The sequence below is a fragment of the Ciona intestinalis genome, chromosome 3 (assembly GCF_000224145.3).
Source record: "Ciona intestinalis chromosome 3, KH, whole genome shotgun sequence".
NCBI lineage: Eukaryota > Metazoa > Chordata > Ascidiacea > Phlebobranchia > Cionidae > Ciona > Ciona intestinalis.
This window is the reverse complement of record NC_020168.2, coordinates 4,741,542-4,762,885: the sequence shown is the minus strand read 5'-3', so window position 1 is coordinate 4,762,885 and position 21,344 is coordinate 4,741,542. Positions and strand designations below refer to the sequence as shown.

The 21,344-nt window shown below is 36.1% G+C and overlaps 1 protein-coding gene across 7 annotated transcripts; it reads right to left on the bottom strand.

Moving 5' to 3' along the window:
- Positions 1 to 46: 46 nt before the first annotated feature.
- LOC100182352 (kinesin-like protein KIF28P) lies at positions 47 to 20,565 on the bottom strand. Of its 7 annotated transcripts, none has more exons than XM_026833649.1 (26): positions 20,498 to 20,563; positions 13,742 to 13,780; positions 13,546 to 13,622; positions 13,388 to 13,427; positions 13,041 to 13,159; positions 12,393 to 12,471; positions 12,188 to 12,251; positions 11,279 to 11,465; positions 10,605 to 10,757; positions 10,222 to 10,319; positions 9,895 to 10,061; positions 9,466 to 9,623; positions 9,165 to 9,268; positions 8,754 to 8,944; positions 8,382 to 8,524; positions 7,880 to 8,023; positions 7,468 to 7,615; positions 6,865 to 6,952; positions 6,218 to 6,391; positions 5,755 to 5,877; positions 5,314 to 5,421; positions 5,019 to 5,180; positions 4,534 to 4,692; positions 3,622 to 3,750; positions 3,185 to 3,223; positions 47 to 920 (listed from the first exon to the last, which is right to left on the bottom strand). In XM_026833649.1, the coding sequence occupies exons 1-26, from the start codon at positions 20,545 to 20,547 to the stop codon at positions 819 to 821; spliced, it is 3,045 nt and encodes a 1,014-aa protein (XP_026689450.1). In that variant the 5' UTR covers positions 20,548 to 20,563; the 3' UTR covers positions 47 to 818. The 7 variants fall into 7 exon arrangements, with proteins under 7 accessions (XP_026689450.1, XP_026689449.1, XP_026689451.1 ...); XM_026833648.1 differs by lacking the exon at positions 3,185 to 3,223 and adding an exon at positions 2,700 to 2,951 and having other exon boundaries at positions 20,498 to 20,562; XM_026833650.1 differs by lacking the exon at positions 3,185 to 3,223.
- Positions 20,566 to 21,344: the final 779 nt, after the last annotated feature.

Here is a 21,344-nt window from a genome sequence, read left to right as displayed (position 1 = left end):
GTTCAACAAAGTATACCCTTCGACGTTCTGAACATAGATCGCTCGGTACCAAAATAAGGTTTCATTTATTTGGGTGATACAGAAAATGGTATGCGTACAGTGCGCAGGGATTAACAGTGTCTACGGGTCATTCGATTCGTACATAAATTATGATGTTACGCGAAAATAGTACAAGAGAAAATTGTGGCCACATACCTCAGGGGCACTATTGGCTTGGAAACGCATGAACAGTAGTATCGTACAAATAGAAACATGACAGCGTGTGAAATTTAGCATGGCGCCTTCGTAACCTAAATTACTCAAAATTGAAGACTGATTTCACCACCAAACACGAATTATTGCATCGTTACTGTAATCCTGATCGGTTAACTGTATAAATTCGACAAAGTTGCTGTACGTGCGGTTCGTAAGTGCAAAAGCGGTGAAATGGACGAAATAAATATAAAAAAGGCTAATATCCTTGATTATCGAGATAATATAAACGCAGCTCGAGATTAAAAGGCACACAGTAAAAAACACGAACTGTAGTGCGTGTACGGTATGAGAAAAAAACGATATTTATAGAACTTATTTAAAAGCAGTAAGGACACCTTAAGTATCGGCCAAAAGTGTGACCTTCGGGAATAAGGTCCAAGAATACGGATGGGATAGACAAGCGATAAAAAAATCAAAGAAATGAACTTTTGTTGATATGTACAGTGAGTGTGCGATTTCGGACTGTGCCATGGTATAGCTACTGCTACGGAATACATGCGCTGCGTAACTGGCGAAATATCCGCTCTATTGCACAGTGTTAGAGCCTCATAACGTTGGGGGCTTCACATTATGATACATGTCTTCGATTCCTTGGCGCTGTTGCCGCTAGATGTCGGAGAAGGACGACCGTTTTCACTTGCTGCAGGTTTTGTGGCTTGCACCAGCTGTCGAAAATAACATTACAGACTTAATTTGTCGAAAAAATAGGCATGAACCAATTACCCGGTGTTCCATTTTGTTTTTAGCTGTACATATAGTAGGTTGGGGTAAAATGGGACATTTTTTATTCTATTTTCTTGTCCCATTTGATGGTAAACAAGGAATGTTTATAGAACCGTAGCCCCGCGACTCTTAAAGAGCGTTGTTAAATGTTTAAAACACGATTAGGAAATATAGGATTTAGGTGTTAACGGTATCCCGTCCTACCCCACAGTACTATATGCCAATTATCTCTATTTTTTTTACTTGTAGCTAAACATAAATATAGAAAAGTGTGGTAAACTACTTGGAATGAAGGTTACTATTGTTGGTTAATTGCCCAAGAGCAAATTTCGAATTATATTGAATGATTGAAGGTAATAATCAAATGTAACATAAAACTGTTTAAACTCTAGGAGTTTGATCGTTGAGTAATTGCTATGTAATGAGTAACAAAGGATTAAAACCACAGCTAAAAATGAATACAGCATATATAGTAGGGTGGGGGAAGATAGGACACCTTTTTATTCTATTTTCTTTTGTAGTAAACAAAGAACATTCATAAAATTATAAAACGTATCTTCACGACTACCATAGACCGTTTTTCACGATTAGGATATTTGGATATAATGTGCTAAAGATGTCCCATCTCCCCCCACACTACTATAAATATTGTACTCTATAAGTTAGTATTCACAAAATTACAACACATAATATGACATATAAGCATGCAAGAACAAACAGCTAAATGAGATGCTACTTTACGATATTAGGTGAAAGTAAATTAGGCAGTAATATTGCCAGGGGAGCTTGGGTGGCATAAAAGGGGCGTGTATATGTATTCCAGACAGCGCGTATAAGAAGTAAAGAGTGAATGGCGGTGTCAAGGCCACACAGCATCATTGTGAGATATGGTTGCGTGCATTGTGGTGTGGTATATAACTTGTGTGTGACTTACTGCATTTCGCTGCCGTAATTTCAAGGTTAATGTGACGCGTAAATTGGAATAATACTGATAGCATGCTAAACTATATGTACAGTGCTTTGTGTATTACCATTACGTATATACCAAACTATGCTTAATAAAAATTAACGACCGAAACCGATGTAAAAAATCACGACGGAACGATTTATCTTGTACGTCGTTAAATAGACAATTACAATAATTTAGACAATTTTTCAAATTAAAACAAAAAAATTGAAATAGACATTTTTTCATAAAATAGAAACGATTTATCTTGAAATTGCAAAACAAACAATTACTCAGAACTGTTGTTCTGTTTTAGAGACAAACATATTATGGTACCGAAATTGCTTCATTGCGTAAATTCGTAAAACCAAGGCTGAGGTAATTATGTATAGAAGGCGTTGCAGATGGACAGATAAGTCGACCGGAAAGTGCATTAGGAATAAATAATTAAAGGTTTGCTTGAGTTTGCTGTTGTTTTGGGTGACCGCTAGAGTATTAAAGATATGTAAGCAAAAGTATATGAAGGGTCATGCAATGTATGATGAATCATGCTTTGGAAAACGACAATGATGCTGTGGTGACAAAGACATGCTTGCAAGAAACAAAACACCGGTCGAAATTTGGGAGGCATTTTTGTTGATTGCAAATGAAACCAACACCATGTCCACACCGAAGCGTACGTGAGCAAACTGCAGGTGTGATGTAACAATGATGATTGTGACGTTGCTCGGGTAGCCATGGTGTTTGTGATTACGACACCGCCCATCGCTCTTACTTTTTCTTTCCCGTTCGAATGCTTTTGCGGCGAGTCTTTATCGCTCTGCGACTTCCTTTTCGGGGAGCCGTTGGACTGCTTTGCATCTTTCGATGTCGTGTCGTGATCCTTCTTCGGTGAGGACCCCCTTCTGCTCCCGGACTCGTTCGAGACCTCTTCCTCCTCTTGGATCGGGTCCTCGGAGAGCCCGGATATGAACTTCATTTCCGGCGTCACCTCAAAGCTGTAGACGCTGAACGCGTCCGAGTCTCTCTGCGCCAGAGACAATATTTAAGCCACGCTCCCCACACCCTCTATACCGCCACCCAACGGACCGCGCAGTAGCAAATGCCGCCTACCGAACTCCCCTTGCGGCGCTCGCGAGACCATGCATCTGCAATTCAGTCTCGCCGTGGATTAGTCGCGTGCGATTAGTTAGCGAAATGTTAATGACACGAGCAAACGTCAAACCACCAACAATATGCACTAACTACATGTTGCCTTACATCTCTATTTTCTCGCACGAATTTCTGAGCTCTGATCAACTGGTAGATAAAGAAAAGTTAAACCAAGCCGAAAATAATCCAGCTGGTAAAAAAAGTCGTCCACACACATTAATCTACATCGTGGTCCAAAATAATCAAGTAAACCTTTATTTATAATTAGATACCAATACATCAAAGTTATTCCATACTAGTTACAGCTAAGCTAAGCATGTTTAACAGTAATTTGACAAAACAAATCCTACAAAAAATCACCTGAAATAAAGAAACTGCAAAACAGCAAACTGTTACTCTAAAATGTATTTCTACTTAAATACAACTATTCTCTATCAAAGCCTAAGTAAAATCATATAAGCTAATAGTTATTTAAAATACATTACAAACTACTGCTATGATTTTTATGGTCAAAGTTGTTAATGGGAAATTACAAAAAAACTTACATGGTTTACAAGCTGGACTCTGCTTTTGAGTTTATTTCCTGAACTGAAAGCTACAGCTTTAATGGAATTCATGAACTTTTCAAAGTCTTGTTCTTCTGGGGATTTATCTGACCATTGACGACATAATTCCTGCATTTAATAAAATAATTAAATTGCGTTAGTTAATTATAACTAGTGTCGTTTTCCAGCCACGCGAGGAAAAAGCAAGTTACATACATACATACATTCAATTGGCTAAAATTCTGTTTTGTTGGCCTTCAAATATGTACCCATATCATGCTATTTGACCTTGCCTCTTATATATTTTACATGGAATAGAGGTTAGTTATGTTACTAAATTATGGGTTGTATCTGTAAAAGTAAAGTCTGTTTACTTAATGAACATAAAACAAGTTTTTGTTAAGTGATTTTTTGAATTAAGTACAGGTCCAGAAAATTGAGGTCTTATATTCAACTTGTAAAACACAATTGTCATATAGCATTCAAAGGAATGTAGACATATTAATTTCTCGTAAAACATCAATTTCTTGTAAAATTGGACAAGTATTGAAATAAACAACAGACGAGACGGTATTTAAGTTTATTATTCTTACGATTATTCATTAGTTGCTATTGAAATATAAGCCTTCTATTTTTGTTCCAACGTCACAAGGCAAACATGAATTCTCTTTTGTTACGGACTTGTTATTCAGTGTAAGATGACGCAAACAACCAGCAAATTGTTTTGTTCTGTATTTGACTTGAAGAAATAGGTCTAGACGGTGGGTTTAACTCAAATTGATGCTTTTGTACAAAACACTGTTTAATTTAACCAAACCATAAACTCTAAGTGAATATTTTACAGGCCTATAGTAAAAAAGCCATGTTTTTATCCTTTGAAACCAGCATTGAGTAAATATGGCCAGTATATACCTGAATTCGCTTTTCTTTCTTCTCAAGACGATCATACTTCCTTTGTAAAGTGTGGATCTCTGATTTAAGTTGCGAGTCAACTGCCATGTTAGAAGCCACCAGTGTGTTTCTGCGTCGTAACATTGGAGCTGTCATCTGTCCGTCCATCTCTCTTAATTCCTGTTAAGGTTGGTTTTTTAATACCCGATCTAATGTTAAAAATAATTTTCCTTGACCTTGGTGTTTTGAAAAGTGGATTTTTGCTTTTAACATATTAGCTTTAATCTATGCCCATGCTGGGGAAATATGCTAAATCTGGCAGAAATCCGCAGTTCCATAGTATACCACAGCATAGGACCTTATTCATATACAATGTTTAATATGTGCTATATTCCAAAAGGTAGTAATGTCCAGCTAAGTCAGCATGTAGTATGATACCTGATCTGCTATAGTTGGCCATAATTGCAGCTAGTATAAGAATTTGTATATTTAGTAAGAGTTCTTACCTTTGTGGTCAGTTTCTTGACGCTAGCCACCGGTGGTGTGTCAACTTGACATCCATGAACAAAGAAAGTTATGGACTGAGATTCAAAGTAGTCAAGATGTTCTTGGTTCACAGATGGAATTGTAATAATACGACTGTAATTAAACTCTGGCGACAAGGTATCCTGTATGTGAAATAAAAACTTGTAAACAAACAAAAAAGTTTCTGCACACCAAACCGATAAAAAATGAAAAAATTATATTTTTGTGATTTAGTTAAAACTTAGCTTTAGTTTAAACAAAAATGAAGTACTTTACCTCAACAACCTTGGTTTTTATTGGGTCCTTATCACCCAGTGTTTTATGTCTCACATACACACCCTTGCTGTATCGTGAATTGTTAATTTCACAATTCCTGATGGTGATCTGCATAAAAATGCCAGTGTAAACATGCAAGTGCATTATCTTATGTCTCAGTTGCCAGCAACATAAATGGCCACAATACATGGCGGGGCATCGACACCACATGTAACTTAATGGGTGATAAAGTTTTTTCTCTTAGTGTATGGTTGACAATTTAGACAACCTATATAGAACCACTGGATGGGCGAAATTTTTGTTAGGTATATTGTCCAAGGACACATACACCAACAATGGTCCTGATGTGTATTCTCTTTTAGTGGCGATGTGTTTTAGTAACATTTGACTTTGCAAATAAAACTAAAATTAAAGTTAATGAAAAAGTATGTTTCCACACACCTTGAAGTGGTATGGCTTCCCCAGTAAATCTGATGGATCTTCAATGAAGCTTTCCTCATCCAAGGATCTTCCATTAGGAAGACAAGGAGTGACAGCTACTGTCAACATTCCTTCTTCTTGGCCCTATGGAAACATCAATAAAAATTGTCTAAAATCACTGTGTGAAAATGTTGTATCGTGTGATTTCGATACAAACATAAAAGCCAAACATATATGTATGATTGCCCCATTACTATTATACATATATGAAAGACAAATGCATGAAACAATGTAATTTTTTTTCAATGTGCATGGCCAAGATAATACAGCTCATGCCCCTAATATTTTCTAGATTTCTAGACCTCATGCCCTTAATATTTTCCTAATATTTAATACAGCTCATTCCACTAATATTTAATGTCACGTTAATACAGCTTATGCTCCTAATGAGCTAGCACGCTTGTAACTTTTTGGATGTACAAACCTTATAGTCAGTTATCGCAAGTTTGTCGTCAAAGTCAAGAGCATAAGAGAGAGATTGGAGGAAGACGTTGGCTGTTCCCAACATCACATCTTCCGGAGGATCAAAGAACGGATCTTTGTCTTGCTCTATGTTCTTGTAACTGTCGTCTCCATCAATATATTGCTGGTAGAGTTCCTGTAGACAAAGGTTTTAATATTGAACAAATTGTCTGTTAAAGCCTTGAGCAAATATCCGAATGCAAATAAAAAATCAATTTCCGTTGGCAGTAAGTAAGCAAAATATTGAAGTGTCTTGCGCAATTCAATTTAGGATTGTTAAAATTTCATTTCGAGGTGGAACTGTCATTTTCCTGTAATTTGTAAAACTGGTGCCAGGAAAGGTTCATACGTGCTTTTATTGGGTTGTTAAAACATGACACAGCTTCTATAAATGGTGAAAAATAAACAGAAAACAATGGAAAAGAGTCAAAAGACATTGGAGAATTGAACACTCAGATTTGCTGTTTTATAAAGGCGTATTTACAATCATATTTAAACGTCATTTTTACAATTATATTTAAAAGCCGTTTTACAATCATATCTCAAGGTACCTTTAAAAGGGTGGAAAAGTTCATTGCGGTACATACTTTCATAGCTAGGTGGTTTTACCTGAATAATATAACGACGGTTCATGAACTTTCCTCGTTCCCACATCCAGATGTTGTTGTTCAACAAATTCTTAACTTGCACCATCACTCTGGTACAAAACAGACAAAATATAAAACAAGAGAAAGGAACTGTGCCTACATGATGTAAACAAGTCGCTATTTAGTTTTTATACAAACAATTTTTCACACAATTCGTGGGCAGTTTTTCTTTTGCCTATGTTTTTTTACTGTATGGCTGACAAAAGTCAATATTAAAAACTGGATTGGAGTATTTAACTTTTGCCTAAGGACACTTACACCTACAATGGTTGCAGCAGAAAGCCCAATCTAATATAATAGTTAAAATGCAAGTGTTCAGTCATCTCTGCCACCGGTATAGAAGAACTGCACCACAGACATTATTTAGCTTTGAGTATGTGACTATGTTTGTGCATGCGCAATCCAGGGTTGCCCAAACTATACAGTCCTCCAATAACACCATGGATAACTACGCCCTACCAGAAATATCTCCAGAGATATCTGTGGTAGCCATGACATAACACAATATTAATTTAATTTCAACTTTAATTAAAAATCCAATTCAATTCAATTACTCAGTTCTTACTTGGTTCCTTTGTCTTTATCCTCCTGGTAACCTCCAGATATGAGAACCAGTTCGAAATGTCGATACTTGTTTAGTTCCTCTGATACTGCGTTAACTTCACTCACCATGGGGAGAAGCTCAAGCACTTGCTCTTGTGCTCGTTGCTGGTCTGTGTGAAAATAAACAACCATCAAACTTGTAATTAACGAATATTTTATTTTACATTGTGGAACACGAATTTGTTTGACATTAGCAAGTTGAGAATGTCACAAAACTTGATTCCCCCATTACGAATTTGGTTGATAAAATTTGATAATCCCATTTTGAAGAAATCCAGCAGTTAAAATTTTACATTGGGAATTTTAGATGTCATATCTAATGTTTTGGACTTATTAAGTCAGATACAATACTTGTAAAAACAACTAAAAGTCACCTTTTGACATGCCAGAATTTTGTGTTGAAAATCCACTCTGTTCAGCCAATTCCTTCTGTGCAAAGTCCCAGTCAATAGACTCAGGTGTTCCTTCTGGTAGATCAGGCTTGAGAGGGTTGATGAATACATAAAGATGATTGGAACCTGTTATGCAGTGTATGTTTACCATATGCTGAAAAATGCAAAGTTTTAAGACCATCACCATAGGTCAGTAGTTAGTACTTGCATCTTAACTAATGGATACCGTATTCAATGATTTATAAAAATACCGATAATGTTAGTAGCTTTGAGTAAGACACTGAACAGAAGTTGCTACAATCTAGTGGTCAGTAATGTAATGAGGCAACTCTAAACTATTAGACCCCATAACCTGCCACACTGCAGGATCTCACCCGCGAGGAACAGAATGCTTGGAAAATGATAGAAAAAGGAAATACTACATGGATATGATAAAAAAGAGAGTATTTTTTTCTAATTTTTAGCCGAAAATAAATATTCTTACCAAGCAAAACCCTGTCATGATGTTCCAGTTTCCTCTCTCCTGTTAAAGGAGCTCCATTGACCTTGATTCTTGCTCCATTGCTCGCTGGTTTGATCACGATCTCTTCGTTATCAAACATGATAGAGGCGTGCTGCTTTTGTATGCTGGTGTGTGGGATAGATATGTTAAAATATTGGCATGAAAGATTGGCATATACAATTATCGGAACACTGCACTTATTTAGGTTATTTCCTAATAACTTTTTAAAAAACACTTTAAAAGTGTCAAGCAATACATCGTCACATTAGAATGACCATGTTGTAATTATTACTGGCCAATTATTTCTTCTTTCACCTAAAACATTGGGTTTTATGTTGGAAATTTTATATTCACCTTAAGCCAGTCAAAATAATGTGGGGAGTGATTTCTGCATCTTTTCTTCCAATCAAAGTCTCTTTTCCTTCCACCAGTGGATGCTTGATGACTCCCGAGAGCATGGGGTCCTCATTCAAGTTTACAAAGTGAGGAACTGTCATCTTAGCTGGACCATGATCCTTACTCAATTGAGCATCCTCTTTTCTCGACTAAGAAGAGAAACAAATTATCTACAACCTATTTCTACCAAAAAAAAAATATAAAAAACTTTTAATTCTTTAAAAAGCTGATAAAGGTCATAAGTAATAGGCTGCAAGTTTTACAATTACTTTACAGATTTCTGTTTTGCAGAAAGCAGTTTAACTGTAAATACTGATAAAAAAGGGTTTAAAAAAACTGTAATACTTCATCATTTTGTCATTGTTTTACCTCTGCTAGTTTTGCATCCCAGTCGAGATCCTTCATTTGTTCCTGATTTTCAAGCAACTGAGCTCGGATCTCCTCCTGCATTTTTCTCCTCATCTCTTCAATTTCTGCAACAAATAAAATATTTTTATATTAAACAAACTAAGAATTGATAACAAAAAGAATGAAAAAAACAACAACCAAAACTATAGTCGTAAAAAATGTTTTTTAAAAAAGAAACAACCTAAAATATAATCTTTTTTGCTTTCCCTTTAAATTTCAATTGGAGTGTCTTTTTAAGAAGCAAGATGTAAAACCGTTTTACCTTCTGGACTCATCCCAGCTTGAGACTGCATTGGAAGAACTCCTCCTGCTGCCTTCTTCAACCTCTCATTTTCCTCTCTCAGCTCTCGGATCAATTTATCAATGGGATTCTCGTTCACCACAGCTTTGTTCTTAATCTTTTTTGCACGATCAGCATATCTGGAATTTCAAGTTATTATCATGAAAAAAGGAATTAGAATTGTAACCTGGCCTATATTGCATCTTGTTTTAAATGTAAAACTATCATATAGGTCCTTGTAGAATTCCTAACTAAACACAAGTCACAAGTCCTTAAAGGGTGCAGTCTTTGCAGCATACTTAACAAGATGTTTGCATTGACAATTACAACTTAACCAGACTGTTTAAAACTATTTACACAATTACAGTCATTAAAACAGGTTCCAGATTTTAAATACTTAATATAAACAACCTTAAAGTTGAAAGTGTTTCATCATAATTGATATCAGCAGGTGAAAGAGCAGCAATCATGATCGTCTTCGAGTTTCCACCCAGAGCACTCATGAGGAGTTTAGTGAGCACTGAGTCTCTGTATGGGACAACTATCTTTTTCTTGCCAAGAGATAAATCAGCCAATGCCTGTGTGGTGGACACAATGTAAATATTGAATACATTCATTTAATGCATTTACAAAAAGATGCAGTTTTAAACAAAAAGATTCTAAAGTTGTAGTGAATAAACTAAACAAAACAAAGTAAAATACACTAAATCAGTGATTGAACTTAGCAGGTTCACTTACAGAAATGACGTTTCCAAGGGCAGACAGAGACCTGTTGATATTGGCCCCCTCTTTCAATCGATCGCCTGTGGCTCCTGTGCTGTCAGCTCTTTCCGAACCTAAAATTAATGTGGTAATTATTGTTTGCACTGTCTCAGTGAAACACACACTGGTAGTACAGTTAACAGTGTTAGACTAGGGCAGCATACACCCAACAACATGTTTTTCAACTAAAAATAATCTGCTTCAAGGTGAAGTCCTCTAAATCGACTGAGAAAAATTTATGATCACGTTTTTTTATGATCCTACTTAAAAGAGCGATTAAACTCTTAAAATATGGCTGTTTCGTTTTAGAACAATTTTAAATTCGTTTTAGAACAATTTTAAAGAACAAATTTTTTTACCAGCCAGATCCACAAGGTTTATGCTTGAGCTCTTCTTTGTTTCTTGACCGGCTTCATTCTTCATGATTTGGTCAAAAGTAATGGTTACAACTGTGTGAGCACGTGAGCTGGTAGCATTCATTTGTGTGGAGGCTACTGTTCTGTTAGCAGTACCTGAGAAAAGACTGTATTGTTGTGGGCGTATGTGGCAATTGGCAAAGATATTTAACAGCAGTTGCTTCAACCCAGCGGTCACTAATGGGTTGTCCAAATCATCAGTTATACATAAAAACAAAAAAAAATAATCACCCACAAAGTTACAGACTTAGTAACTTGTAAGCTGGCACAAGGTGTTTAAAACAGAACACCAGTGTTATAACGACTGTCATTTTCCAGCCACGCGAAGATAAAGCAAGTTACACATTCATTGTACAGAAGTGAACTGAACAGATAAGCATTGCGTGCTGTTTCTTGAATGAACAATGAAACATATATTATCTCAGCGTGGCTGGCAATGATAGTGGTTATAACATGGGTGTGCCCTATAACCCATATTTAAATTTTTCTTTGAATGTGAGTGGGTTAAACTTTTGGAATTCAGGCTTCTATTTAATTTGCATATGGAACACTTTCATAATGACATGAATTATGAAATAAGAACTCCAGTTGTTTTAAACAAGACATAGGATAAAAACCTTCTTCCATTCTGCGTTCAATCTCATTATAACTCCCAACGGCAACTTTCTTTAACTTTTCAACGTAAAATAACCCAAGTTTTGGGTTTTGTCGAACGTTAAGACCTCCCTTAGGATTGTCCTTTGTCAGCAAGTCACGAACTTGTTCATTGTAGATTTCCAACATGGAGAATGTAACTTCAAATTTCTGTAAAGTAATATATTGAAGCCTGGGTATAATATACAAAACAAGACTCTGAATCTATGTTTTTAATTTAATCTTGCATGGTGGGGCAATCCATCCTTATAACACCAGTGTTCCGTTTCATACACCTTGTACCCGCACACAAGTTACCACATATGTAACTTTGTGAGTGATTGATGATAAAACATTGGAAACCTCAACGCATGAAACAGTAAAGTATTTTAATGCTTGGTTGTAAAATAGAGAACCATAACCACAAATTGTCAATTATATAAAATAGGGGTTGCGCAATAATGTTGTAAGACTATTGTCTTTTAAAAATCAAGTATAATAGTGCAAGTTCATTTAATGTTTTCATTGATAACTGCTTTCCAATATGTCTAACTTTGTTTTTTTTAAATAATCTAACGTTTTACTGTTAAACAGTGCAACCTTGGTAGGGATGTTTTAACGCTTTAGTTATGGTTAGTAACCAAGTGAGTGTCATAAGGGTTTAATGTGAAGACACCCAAACATGAATACAATTGTGTAGACACGAACAAACATTGAATAACAAAGGTGTGCTGGACAATCGAGGCGTTTCGCGTTTACACAGGGCGTATGGCGACTCCAATTGTCTAATAATAGATTTTTTATCTGGCTTTGTTATATGCACGACATCAAAACCAGGTTGTCTTTTTGTACGATAACAAAGAAACAAATTTGCTTAGTCATCTTCGCCTTACCGTGCCATCCGAACTTTTGTTAATTGCTTGGAAAAGCTCATCGCATGTGATCGGCACGATACCCCTGCAATACATAAGGTTAATGATGGATTGTAAAGCAAAGTGACATGACATTGGACTCGAGTTTATTTTGCCACAAAGTTTTAGATCAATGCAAACTGAATGAGTGGTTAAAATCGGCGTTCAAAGTTTACAGCCAGGTCACCTGTTTTTCCCGTAACCGACCATGGAAAATGATTTACCGGATCCTGTCTGGCCGTACGCAAACAGGGAGCAGTTGTAACCTGAAACAGAAAGCAAGGACAGTAAGCCACATAACTCAAATTGATGTAACAGACAAGGTACCGACGGCAAAAAATGTTAAACATTTCTTATGCTTTAGAATCATAGCACAAACTAAATTTAATGCCTGCACTGCAAACATACGCAACATATCTCGCATAGTTTGTTTCCATATCTTTGAGCAGCAATAAAAAGGTCAGGAAAAAGGCAAACACAGGTCACTTGGGTGGAATTGATTTCTGGACTTAAACTGTGCCACAGTGACAAAAGGTTTTTAATTTTCCACTCCATTTTTCTGTATTTGTTTAAGTCTTAGAGGGGGCCGTATAAATATGGGAGAGTTCATATTTCATTATTAACATCTGTAAGGCGGAAAAATACACTGTGGCATAAAATAAACTGCGGCATTTGAACATGGCTTGTACTAATATCAAACGGGAAAGATAAGAGAGAAATTAACGACTGTTTTTATATGTTAATTTGTATTTAATTATTAAACAAAGCTAAACACGGACCATAAACCTTTGAGACAAATTTAAAAGTTTAAATATTGTTTGGTGTAAATACAAACCTTCGAAAGCATTGTCCAACACTCCTTGACCAAGGTTGTCAAAAACTTTTCTTTGTGTTGCGTATTTGTCATTTTTAGCGACCAGAACGCCGTCCTCGTCTGCAAATCCGTCATGTGACCTGTTATTGACATTGTTTGTTTGAAACTCAAGAACAGAGATATCATATTGCTAAGCAATTAACATTGTTAGGATTAAGTGAATGGTAATTCAATATCCAAGCCAAACACAATTTAAATTGTCTTTTGAATGACTACAACAAATTCAATTTATGCAAAATAAATAAGAGTTTGAAAATAATTGAAAAACGTAAGCCTGTATATACACCAGTGTAAAATAAAAAACTTACCAATAAGAATAGTCAAATCCGAACATTTTTGGGTCTTCATCTAAAACATTAAACTTTGGTCAGTATTGTTAACAGTATCAAATGGTAAGGTAAAAATGCCGCATTAAAGCAACAAGAATTAAAAAATTAACTTTAAGAATTATTTAAGTTTTTTTTACTTGGAGTTTCAGGGTTTTGTATGTAAGTAGTTGGTCCTTTCATTTCGATGACACATTTTGCGCCCCTGTCCTTTTCTCTGAAAACAGAAGAAAAATAATTTTTTAATGAATAATTTTTTACCAACACGAAATATTTCTAAAATGCAAATCCACTTTTAAAACGCACAGTTTAAAAAATATTTTAAACATATATTACCTTTGATTGAAGGGCCGCACTCGGACAGCGACCTTGACCCTGTGAATATGAAATAGTATAAATTAAAAAGTCAGACGAAGATTATAGGTTCAACAACTACAAATCATAATATACAAACAAAAACAACGTCAGTTTTGTGTGTATTTTTGCTCCAGAATTATGTTTAAAAATGTAAAGCAGACAAAAACGATGTAAACACTTACGATTCACCGCGTTTTTTCGCTACCAAACTCATTTATCTCAGTACTGTCAATTTTTTAGGTGTCAAAATATGGTGACCGATACCAAAACAACGTCTTTTTGACGTAAATAGATCATCGTGTGTCACTGAAATCTACACTATGTCGAGGGTAACGTGCGAAATCTGATACACGAAGCGCTTTCTCCTAAATAGTTTGCTTACTAAGTTTGGCTTTTGCGTAACAAGAACGAAGGAAAAGCAAAAAAACGGGATTGCGCAGCCGAGCATGAAGTTTGTAAACAAAAACCATAGCAACAAAATTTACGCGGTAATCATTATCATAGAAATTTTATATATAGTCGATTTTTTAAAAAATAGACTTGAGAATTGAGAAGCCAAACTAAAGGCCGAGTGGTTTAGATTTTCTATTGTTGAAAGTAAATATGTAGTAAACGTAAACGCATTTTCGCGTGTGAGCGTTCTCTTCGCAATCCTAAACGGCTTATCAAACCGTTGGGTGTAAAAGAGGTTCGGTCTTTTCAAATTGAAATCGACAGTGCCCGTTTAACCATAGAGTCATAGTGCGTTTAACAACAACGGTTACGTATGTTGGTTTAAACTAAAAAGGTCAACTTCTACAGAGCAAAGCGGTTACTTTATCCGAACTAGGTCGATAAGTGTCGACGTATTGGTGAACATGACAACTAATATCGTTTTGACTCGTAACCATCAATTTAACAAAATAGCTTGATACGCGCGGAATATTGGCCTAAAATTACACGTGTAAGTTGTGTTCAGAAAATGTGGCCTATTCAGTTACAACATTTTCATTCACACCAACCGCTTTGTTAAACAAAAACATAGTAACCGGATCTTGAAAACGGACGTCTTCACGAATCGTGAGTTTATCTGACGCTGTTGTGTTAACACTTTTTAAATACGATTAAAACAAACTAATTTACTTACGATTCTCCAGACATCGTTTTCTAAAGTGTAGTTGCCTATATAATCCTTTACATATAAATTAAGCTAAGACACTCCAAACCAGACAAAATCCTGAGGTGCAAAACAAAATCGTTGAAGTGTTGACTGAAAGAAACTCGCTCAAGTTCTTAAGAGTACTGTTTGTGGTATTGAAGAGCATGACTAATTTATTCAGATCCGAGTTTTTTTTTTGCGTCGGGCCAAGTGGGTACAGCGGGCGCTACCAATGTTAAACTCTTTACTCATCAACGATAAATTCGAAAGTTTGACACACGCAAACACCTGCTGGTTCACATCTGGACTCCGGATCTAACAAATTACCCATCCCTGTTACGTGCGTCGGATGATTTTTTCATCAATCTCTGTCGCTTTATTTGACCAAAACTACTAGAACGTGATGAAACACTCCAAATAGAGGCGTTCACTATGCTGTCATTTTTTTCAAATACGTCCTAAAACTCGCAATTGTAAATGCATTACAAATACGTATGGGATTTCTCGTTTATAAATCTTTGATGCAGCAGTAAACTTCAAAACGATTCCTATTCTATCTCTGTCACTTTCTGACGCGCGAACACGGTAACAGACCTCCCGATTTGTTCAACCTGCCAGGAGCCGTGAACCTGATATTTGATATCTGCTGTCGGGATCTTTAATTCGTCAGAAATTGATTTTTTCTGTTCTCTTTTTCCCGCCTTCTTCCGCGGCGTCATTCAAGCCTAAGCAAACTGACCGCACGATTTTCACACAACGGGCGACCGAAACGTGTCGAAACTTCACGACCCCGTTGCCAAGGGCACAGCCCAGCGCAATACAGCATATACCAAATATTTGGGGACGGCAAAAAGAGAAGCAAACGCACCCGAAAAGTGAGAAGATTGATCTCTTTTACACAGGACAGCGCAACTGCACAGGCCACACGTGATAAATTATTCATTCGATAATCCTTTTGGCTTATATATAGGTACGCATCCCGCCTAACCTGACGCACTCGTTTGGCGTAAAATGCGTTTGATGTATACACAAAGTGGCCTGCCCACTTGCAGGAATCGTGGTGTAAATATATTTGCAAACAGGTTATGACAACAAAACCACACGTTTAAACAGTAAAACAATTGGAAATAAGGGTATTTTGGCGAATTCGTGTAGTCAGTCCTCGTTTTCTTTTCAATGTACACACGCATTAAAAGTTTTCTTGTAACTGAGGACTGTTGTAAATAAGGTGGTCGAAGCTAACGAACGGATGTCGGATTCATTTACTGCATTTTTAAAGCCTCCAATACCGTTTTACAACCGACAACCATTTTTTATGGCTGTCGCTATCCATGACTGAAGGACACTATTTATCCGTTGAACTATATATACCCACATCGACAATTTGCAACTTTCAGTAATTAAAATAACAAACGTTTCTACACATACAGATGCATTAAACACATAACGTATTTAGAAGCTTAAGGTGTCATAAAATTAATAATTGTAATAATTGCGAACTCAAATTACGAAATAATCTTACGTGTCTTCCTTTGCTTTTGGCATGTTGCTCGGTTTAAATAAGACCTGTTGCTCCAATAAGTATGTAGCAGTTCAGGTAAAACAACAATGTTTCTAAGTTAATGTATTTGATACTTAATATGCACCTACTGCAAAACGGGTTGCGTTTTACATTCCTAATCTTGTGTAATCGTAATTTTGAAATTTGTTTTGTAACATTGATAATATGAATAAAGCAAAAACAGACGTGGCAATTGAAAGTTTTGAGCCACAAGTTTTCATTAAACCGTATTATCATGTTATTAGGCTGGGTTTATTTATTCAAAATGCGGCCTTTTTGTGGCCAAATCCTCAAGAGCCAATTACATTCCTAACTACGGTGTGGTGCGATTTCGCAGCCCTATAACAAAAGAACAATATATGCCGCAAAAAGAATGACAATCGGCTGTTATGCGAAACCACTTCAAATTTCCTCAGTTTGCTTGGTGTATATTGGCTACGCAAACTTCTCCTTTTGTGTTTTGAGAATCTGAATCGAGAGAAATTGAAAAATAAACCTGACAGCTACGCTGTTTAAATATTGAACTGGTTCTCTGAAAGTCATTGTCGGAAAAGAGAATTAAGGACTGACGTTAACGTCTTCTTATGTTCTGGAAAATTCCAGTTAAATCTGAGCTTTTGTTTGAGCTTTTGTGGTCTGCACGTTCAAATACTCTGTCCGAGAGACTATAGCAGGTTGCTCATTACACTCGATTTTCGAACTGTTCCCGTAACTCTCAAGTTGCTATGGCACTGTCTGCTGCTGGAAGGTAAATCTTATGTTTGAACAAGGCGCCATTATGACGTCATTATGGTGTTGTTCCAGTGCCAACAAATCATGACATGTGGCGTTAAACAGCGAATAGAGCGAAATTTACGACTCGCGCAGTGGCCGCATTCCGACACAGGCCAAAAACCAAGTCCAAATTCTGTATATATCGACCCAGAAAACATGCTGTTGTCAATCGCTAACAAGGATGCGAAAAGCGTAACTTGATGCCTTCATTATCGCGCGTAATTAAATCAGTATGAGTACTTTTTCTTTTCTATTTGATTCATGTTGTGACACGTTGCTAAGGGGACGCGGCGCAATAACGTGACGCGAGTGCGTAAAATATAATGGAATTATAAAGTCGTCCATCTTCCATGACAAGTCAGCACAACTTAGAGCAAATAAAAAGTCCAGTAAATTCTTAAGGGGTTAACACAACGTTTTTACACATGAGGTAGTAGGCACGTATACATGACAAACGCTAGAGAAAGTATCATTTTTTGAGCATTTTTTTCGCAATATATATAGTAAGGGTGTAGGAAGATGAGACACCTTTATTCTATTTTCTTGTCCCATTTGGTAATAAACAAAATGCATTCATGGATTTTTTAAACCGTTTCCTTACGACTTTCATAGGCGTGGTTAATTGTTTAAAACACGATCAGGATATTATGTGCTAAACGTCCCATTTTACCCCACAGTATTGTATTTATATTTTACACATAAACAAACTGAAATAGCATTTGTAAAAATTAGGTAAAGAAGTTGCGACAAATTCCAGAAAAATCGTATGGAAAAATCGCTGCACGAACCCGGGAGACGAACTCTTAAATTGGGCGACAAAGCAAACTTTCATCGGCGACAAACTTGTGTAATGACATGCTATATGTTTGTTCAGGTAACGCGGTGTGGTCATCAGGCGTATCTACCTTTATCGCATGCTAGGAACTAAGGACCTTCAATCAATATAAAACTGTCTGTAAACACAACCATTTGCGTCATTGGCCGTGCCACAACGAGGACAATGACATTGCTATGCCAATGAAAGAAACGGTCGTTTAAATAAAAAACTTAATTTCACGCGCATACTTGCACGTATTTCGCACAGCTGCAGAAAAAAGGTATTTCGATCCAGCAAAAGAACGATGCCAATCAAAAATAAAGTTAAAACCAATCTGCTGCATTCGATATTCAGTTAACGCGGTTTCGCGCGTTTTAAAAGAAGAAATTGTTGTAATGTAATACGGATTTTGCGCGCTCTTGCAAACTGCATTTGCAGTGTAACTTAACAAACTATATGGAAAGTCAAATGATCAAAAAACTTTAGATAGTGTTTGCTTGCATAATATCACTTGTACAAAGTCAGTTTCATAAACATGTAAACATTATTCTAAAAAACTACAATACTTTTTAAAGTTAACGCCACCAGCTGTTCAATCACAAAACGGCCACGCCCGATATTATTTTAACCCATATACGTTTTTAAAAACCCTGTTGTAATGCGGTCGTTTAAACCAACGACCACCCCAAAATACTTTTTTTAATTGTATAAATTCCGGGTATGACTTTGCATTAAAATTATATAAGCACATTTAAAGACGTTCGAGTTTTGTCAATTAACCTTATCAAAATTTTCATCGACACTCAAAATCATTTTGTCCACACTAATCAATGTTCTGTTTATTTCAGATGTAACGGTCAACTCTGCAACTCAACTGCGCCATTACGTGGTATAGGAACGGTTGTCTACTACCGCCAACTAGCGAACGTATATTTCACCATTTCAATGTGTCGCCGGCGACTTACAAGTTGTGACACGGAACGATTTAAAACCAGACAGTAAGTCAACTATATATCATCGCTGTTTCTGTTAGTTTACCAGCTCTATTATACTATTACTGCAACATATTATCCTCCAATGTTATGTAGCCTACAGCTTATTTTGATAGTTGTATTTTACAAAACCAATTAAATGTGTTAACTGACACAGCGTTGATACTCAGCGATAATATTTCTTCAGTATACACTACTATAGAAATACTAGTTACGTAGACAACGGTTTGAATTTTTAACCATAAAATTTGAAGAAGATACTAATTCGTACCCAATTAATAGCGATAGTCTGTTATACTATACTAATGTTATAAATTGATATGATACAGTTGTTAAAGCGTCTCCCTATGCGAGTTCGAGGCTCGTCATTGCTGCCATTGTGAGCGTATATGCCTTTTGGAAAGACATTTGACGACAGTTGCTATAATACAGTTGTCCTTAAAGAGTTCTGTATATATGTTGTCCTAAATATTAGCCACATATAAAGAAACTCGGTAATCCTTGTGTATACTTAGGTCGAATATTTTCTATCAGATGCCACAGTACTGTAATACGTATCGTATGATACACCAGAATGCATATCGCATGATACAGCATATACGACATGCACCTTTCGTTATGAATATAGTTACACCAGTATGTGGTGGAGCATAGTTATGCATAAGCTGCGAGCCTATAAAAGGTGTATGCCTAATATTCGTATCTGTGGATTAATATGAAACACTAAAGCAACCGGGGTCCTGGAATATAGGGTGGGAAAAGACGGCACACCTTTAGCACATAATATCCAAAGCCTATAGGAGTCGTGAGGATACGATTTTATATAATTCATTGAGTGTTCTTTGTTCACTACCAAATATGGCGAGAAAATAAAATAAAATAAAAGGGTGTTCCATACTCCCCACCTTACTGTTCACAATAAGCTTAGATGAAAACAATGTTAAAAGTATTCTATAATACCTTGGGGTAAGATATGGATGATACCGTTGACACAAAACATGTCATATTTTCTGGTCTTTTTCTAATAGGTAATCACGCTCTTTTAAAGTCGTGATGATTGATGCTATACAGTTGTATGAATATGTAAATATTCTTTATTTAATACTAAACGAAAAAAAGGAGAATGAAATAGTAACCATCTTACCCCAGCCTACTATACAATATAAGAAAGAAGACAATGTTTTTCTCATTTGGATTCCCGTTATCTTCAAAACAAAATTTTATCGGAATAGCAGTCCATTTTTTTAGCATAACTATATAAATTCTTTACGATTACCGATAAATACGACGAATAACAATAGAAATTTCCGTAAACTGTTGCGTTACGGTGTGTATTGGCACATTAGTTACGGGTTTACTGCGCACTGTACAGTCAACATTGGGTACACACATAAAACAAATACAAACAGATATATAAAAAATATATAACACGAAGTTAACCGAAGAGTTTTACCTGTCCCTCTTGTCCCTATCTTTTCCCTTGATTGACTGAAGCGTTTTCATTCTTCCGTTTGAGTGTAACAAACAAGATGCGAATTTTTGAAACTAAATTTCTAAAATACAGAAATCAATCAAGTAGTCAAAATGGTCGAAAAGTTTTTTAAATTACAAAACTTCTCGTCGGTGAATCCTACTACTGGGCGAGTAATTCGCTCAAGTAGAGTGTAATAATCAGGCATTGAGCATGTTAACATATGTTATCATCCCTTTGGCATTATCCACAAAATTGGCAAACAAAAATCCTCTCGGACAACAATCGTAAAAACCTCCGTTGTCGTGTTTAGGTCGATAGTGTGACGTCACATGTAACGGCCACCAATCACTTGGACAAACAAACTGGCAAGGATATTTGGTTGACCACGCCTAAATAATTTTGATTTCTATTTTCGGAAATTGACTTTGACATATGATATTGAAGATAAAAATAGTTAAGTGCGGTTTGGTGTACAATAGGTCTAACATTAATTTGGCAACGTATGTTTAAATACGCTAAGAACAATGTTGTGTATAGCAACAACGTACATTCTGATCAGCCCGTACATTTAGATCGGCTCAGTTTTTACCAGAGATAACTGACATGGCTTTTAACAAAAAATGTCGGAACATACAAATATTTATCAAATAATTATCACGCTGATTCAAACAATTTATAAATCGTTTGACAGCATTAGCGCAACTTACCGTGTCATGCAAGGTACATCTTATATTTACTCAGCACTATTTGATCCCGTGTCTTCATTTTGTTTTTGCGGCATTACAAAGTTCTTATGTTTGAACAAACGTAACTTATTTATCTTCGC

Excerpts from the sequence above, each read along its gene's own strand:
- LOC100182352 (XM_026833644.1), bottom strand. The coding sequence starts at position 20,547 with ATGAAAACGCTTCAGTCAATCAAGGGAAAAGATAGGGACAAGAGGGAC. Across the intron at positions 5,422-5,754 it reads GGAAGCCATACCACTTCAAG|ATCACCATCAGGAATTGTGA; the intron begins GTGTGTGGAAAC and ends ATTTTTATGCAG. Across the intron at positions 3,751-4,533 it reads AGAAAGAAAAGCGAATTCAG|GAATTATGTCGTCAATGGTC; the intron begins GTATATACTGGC and ends TATTAAATGCAG.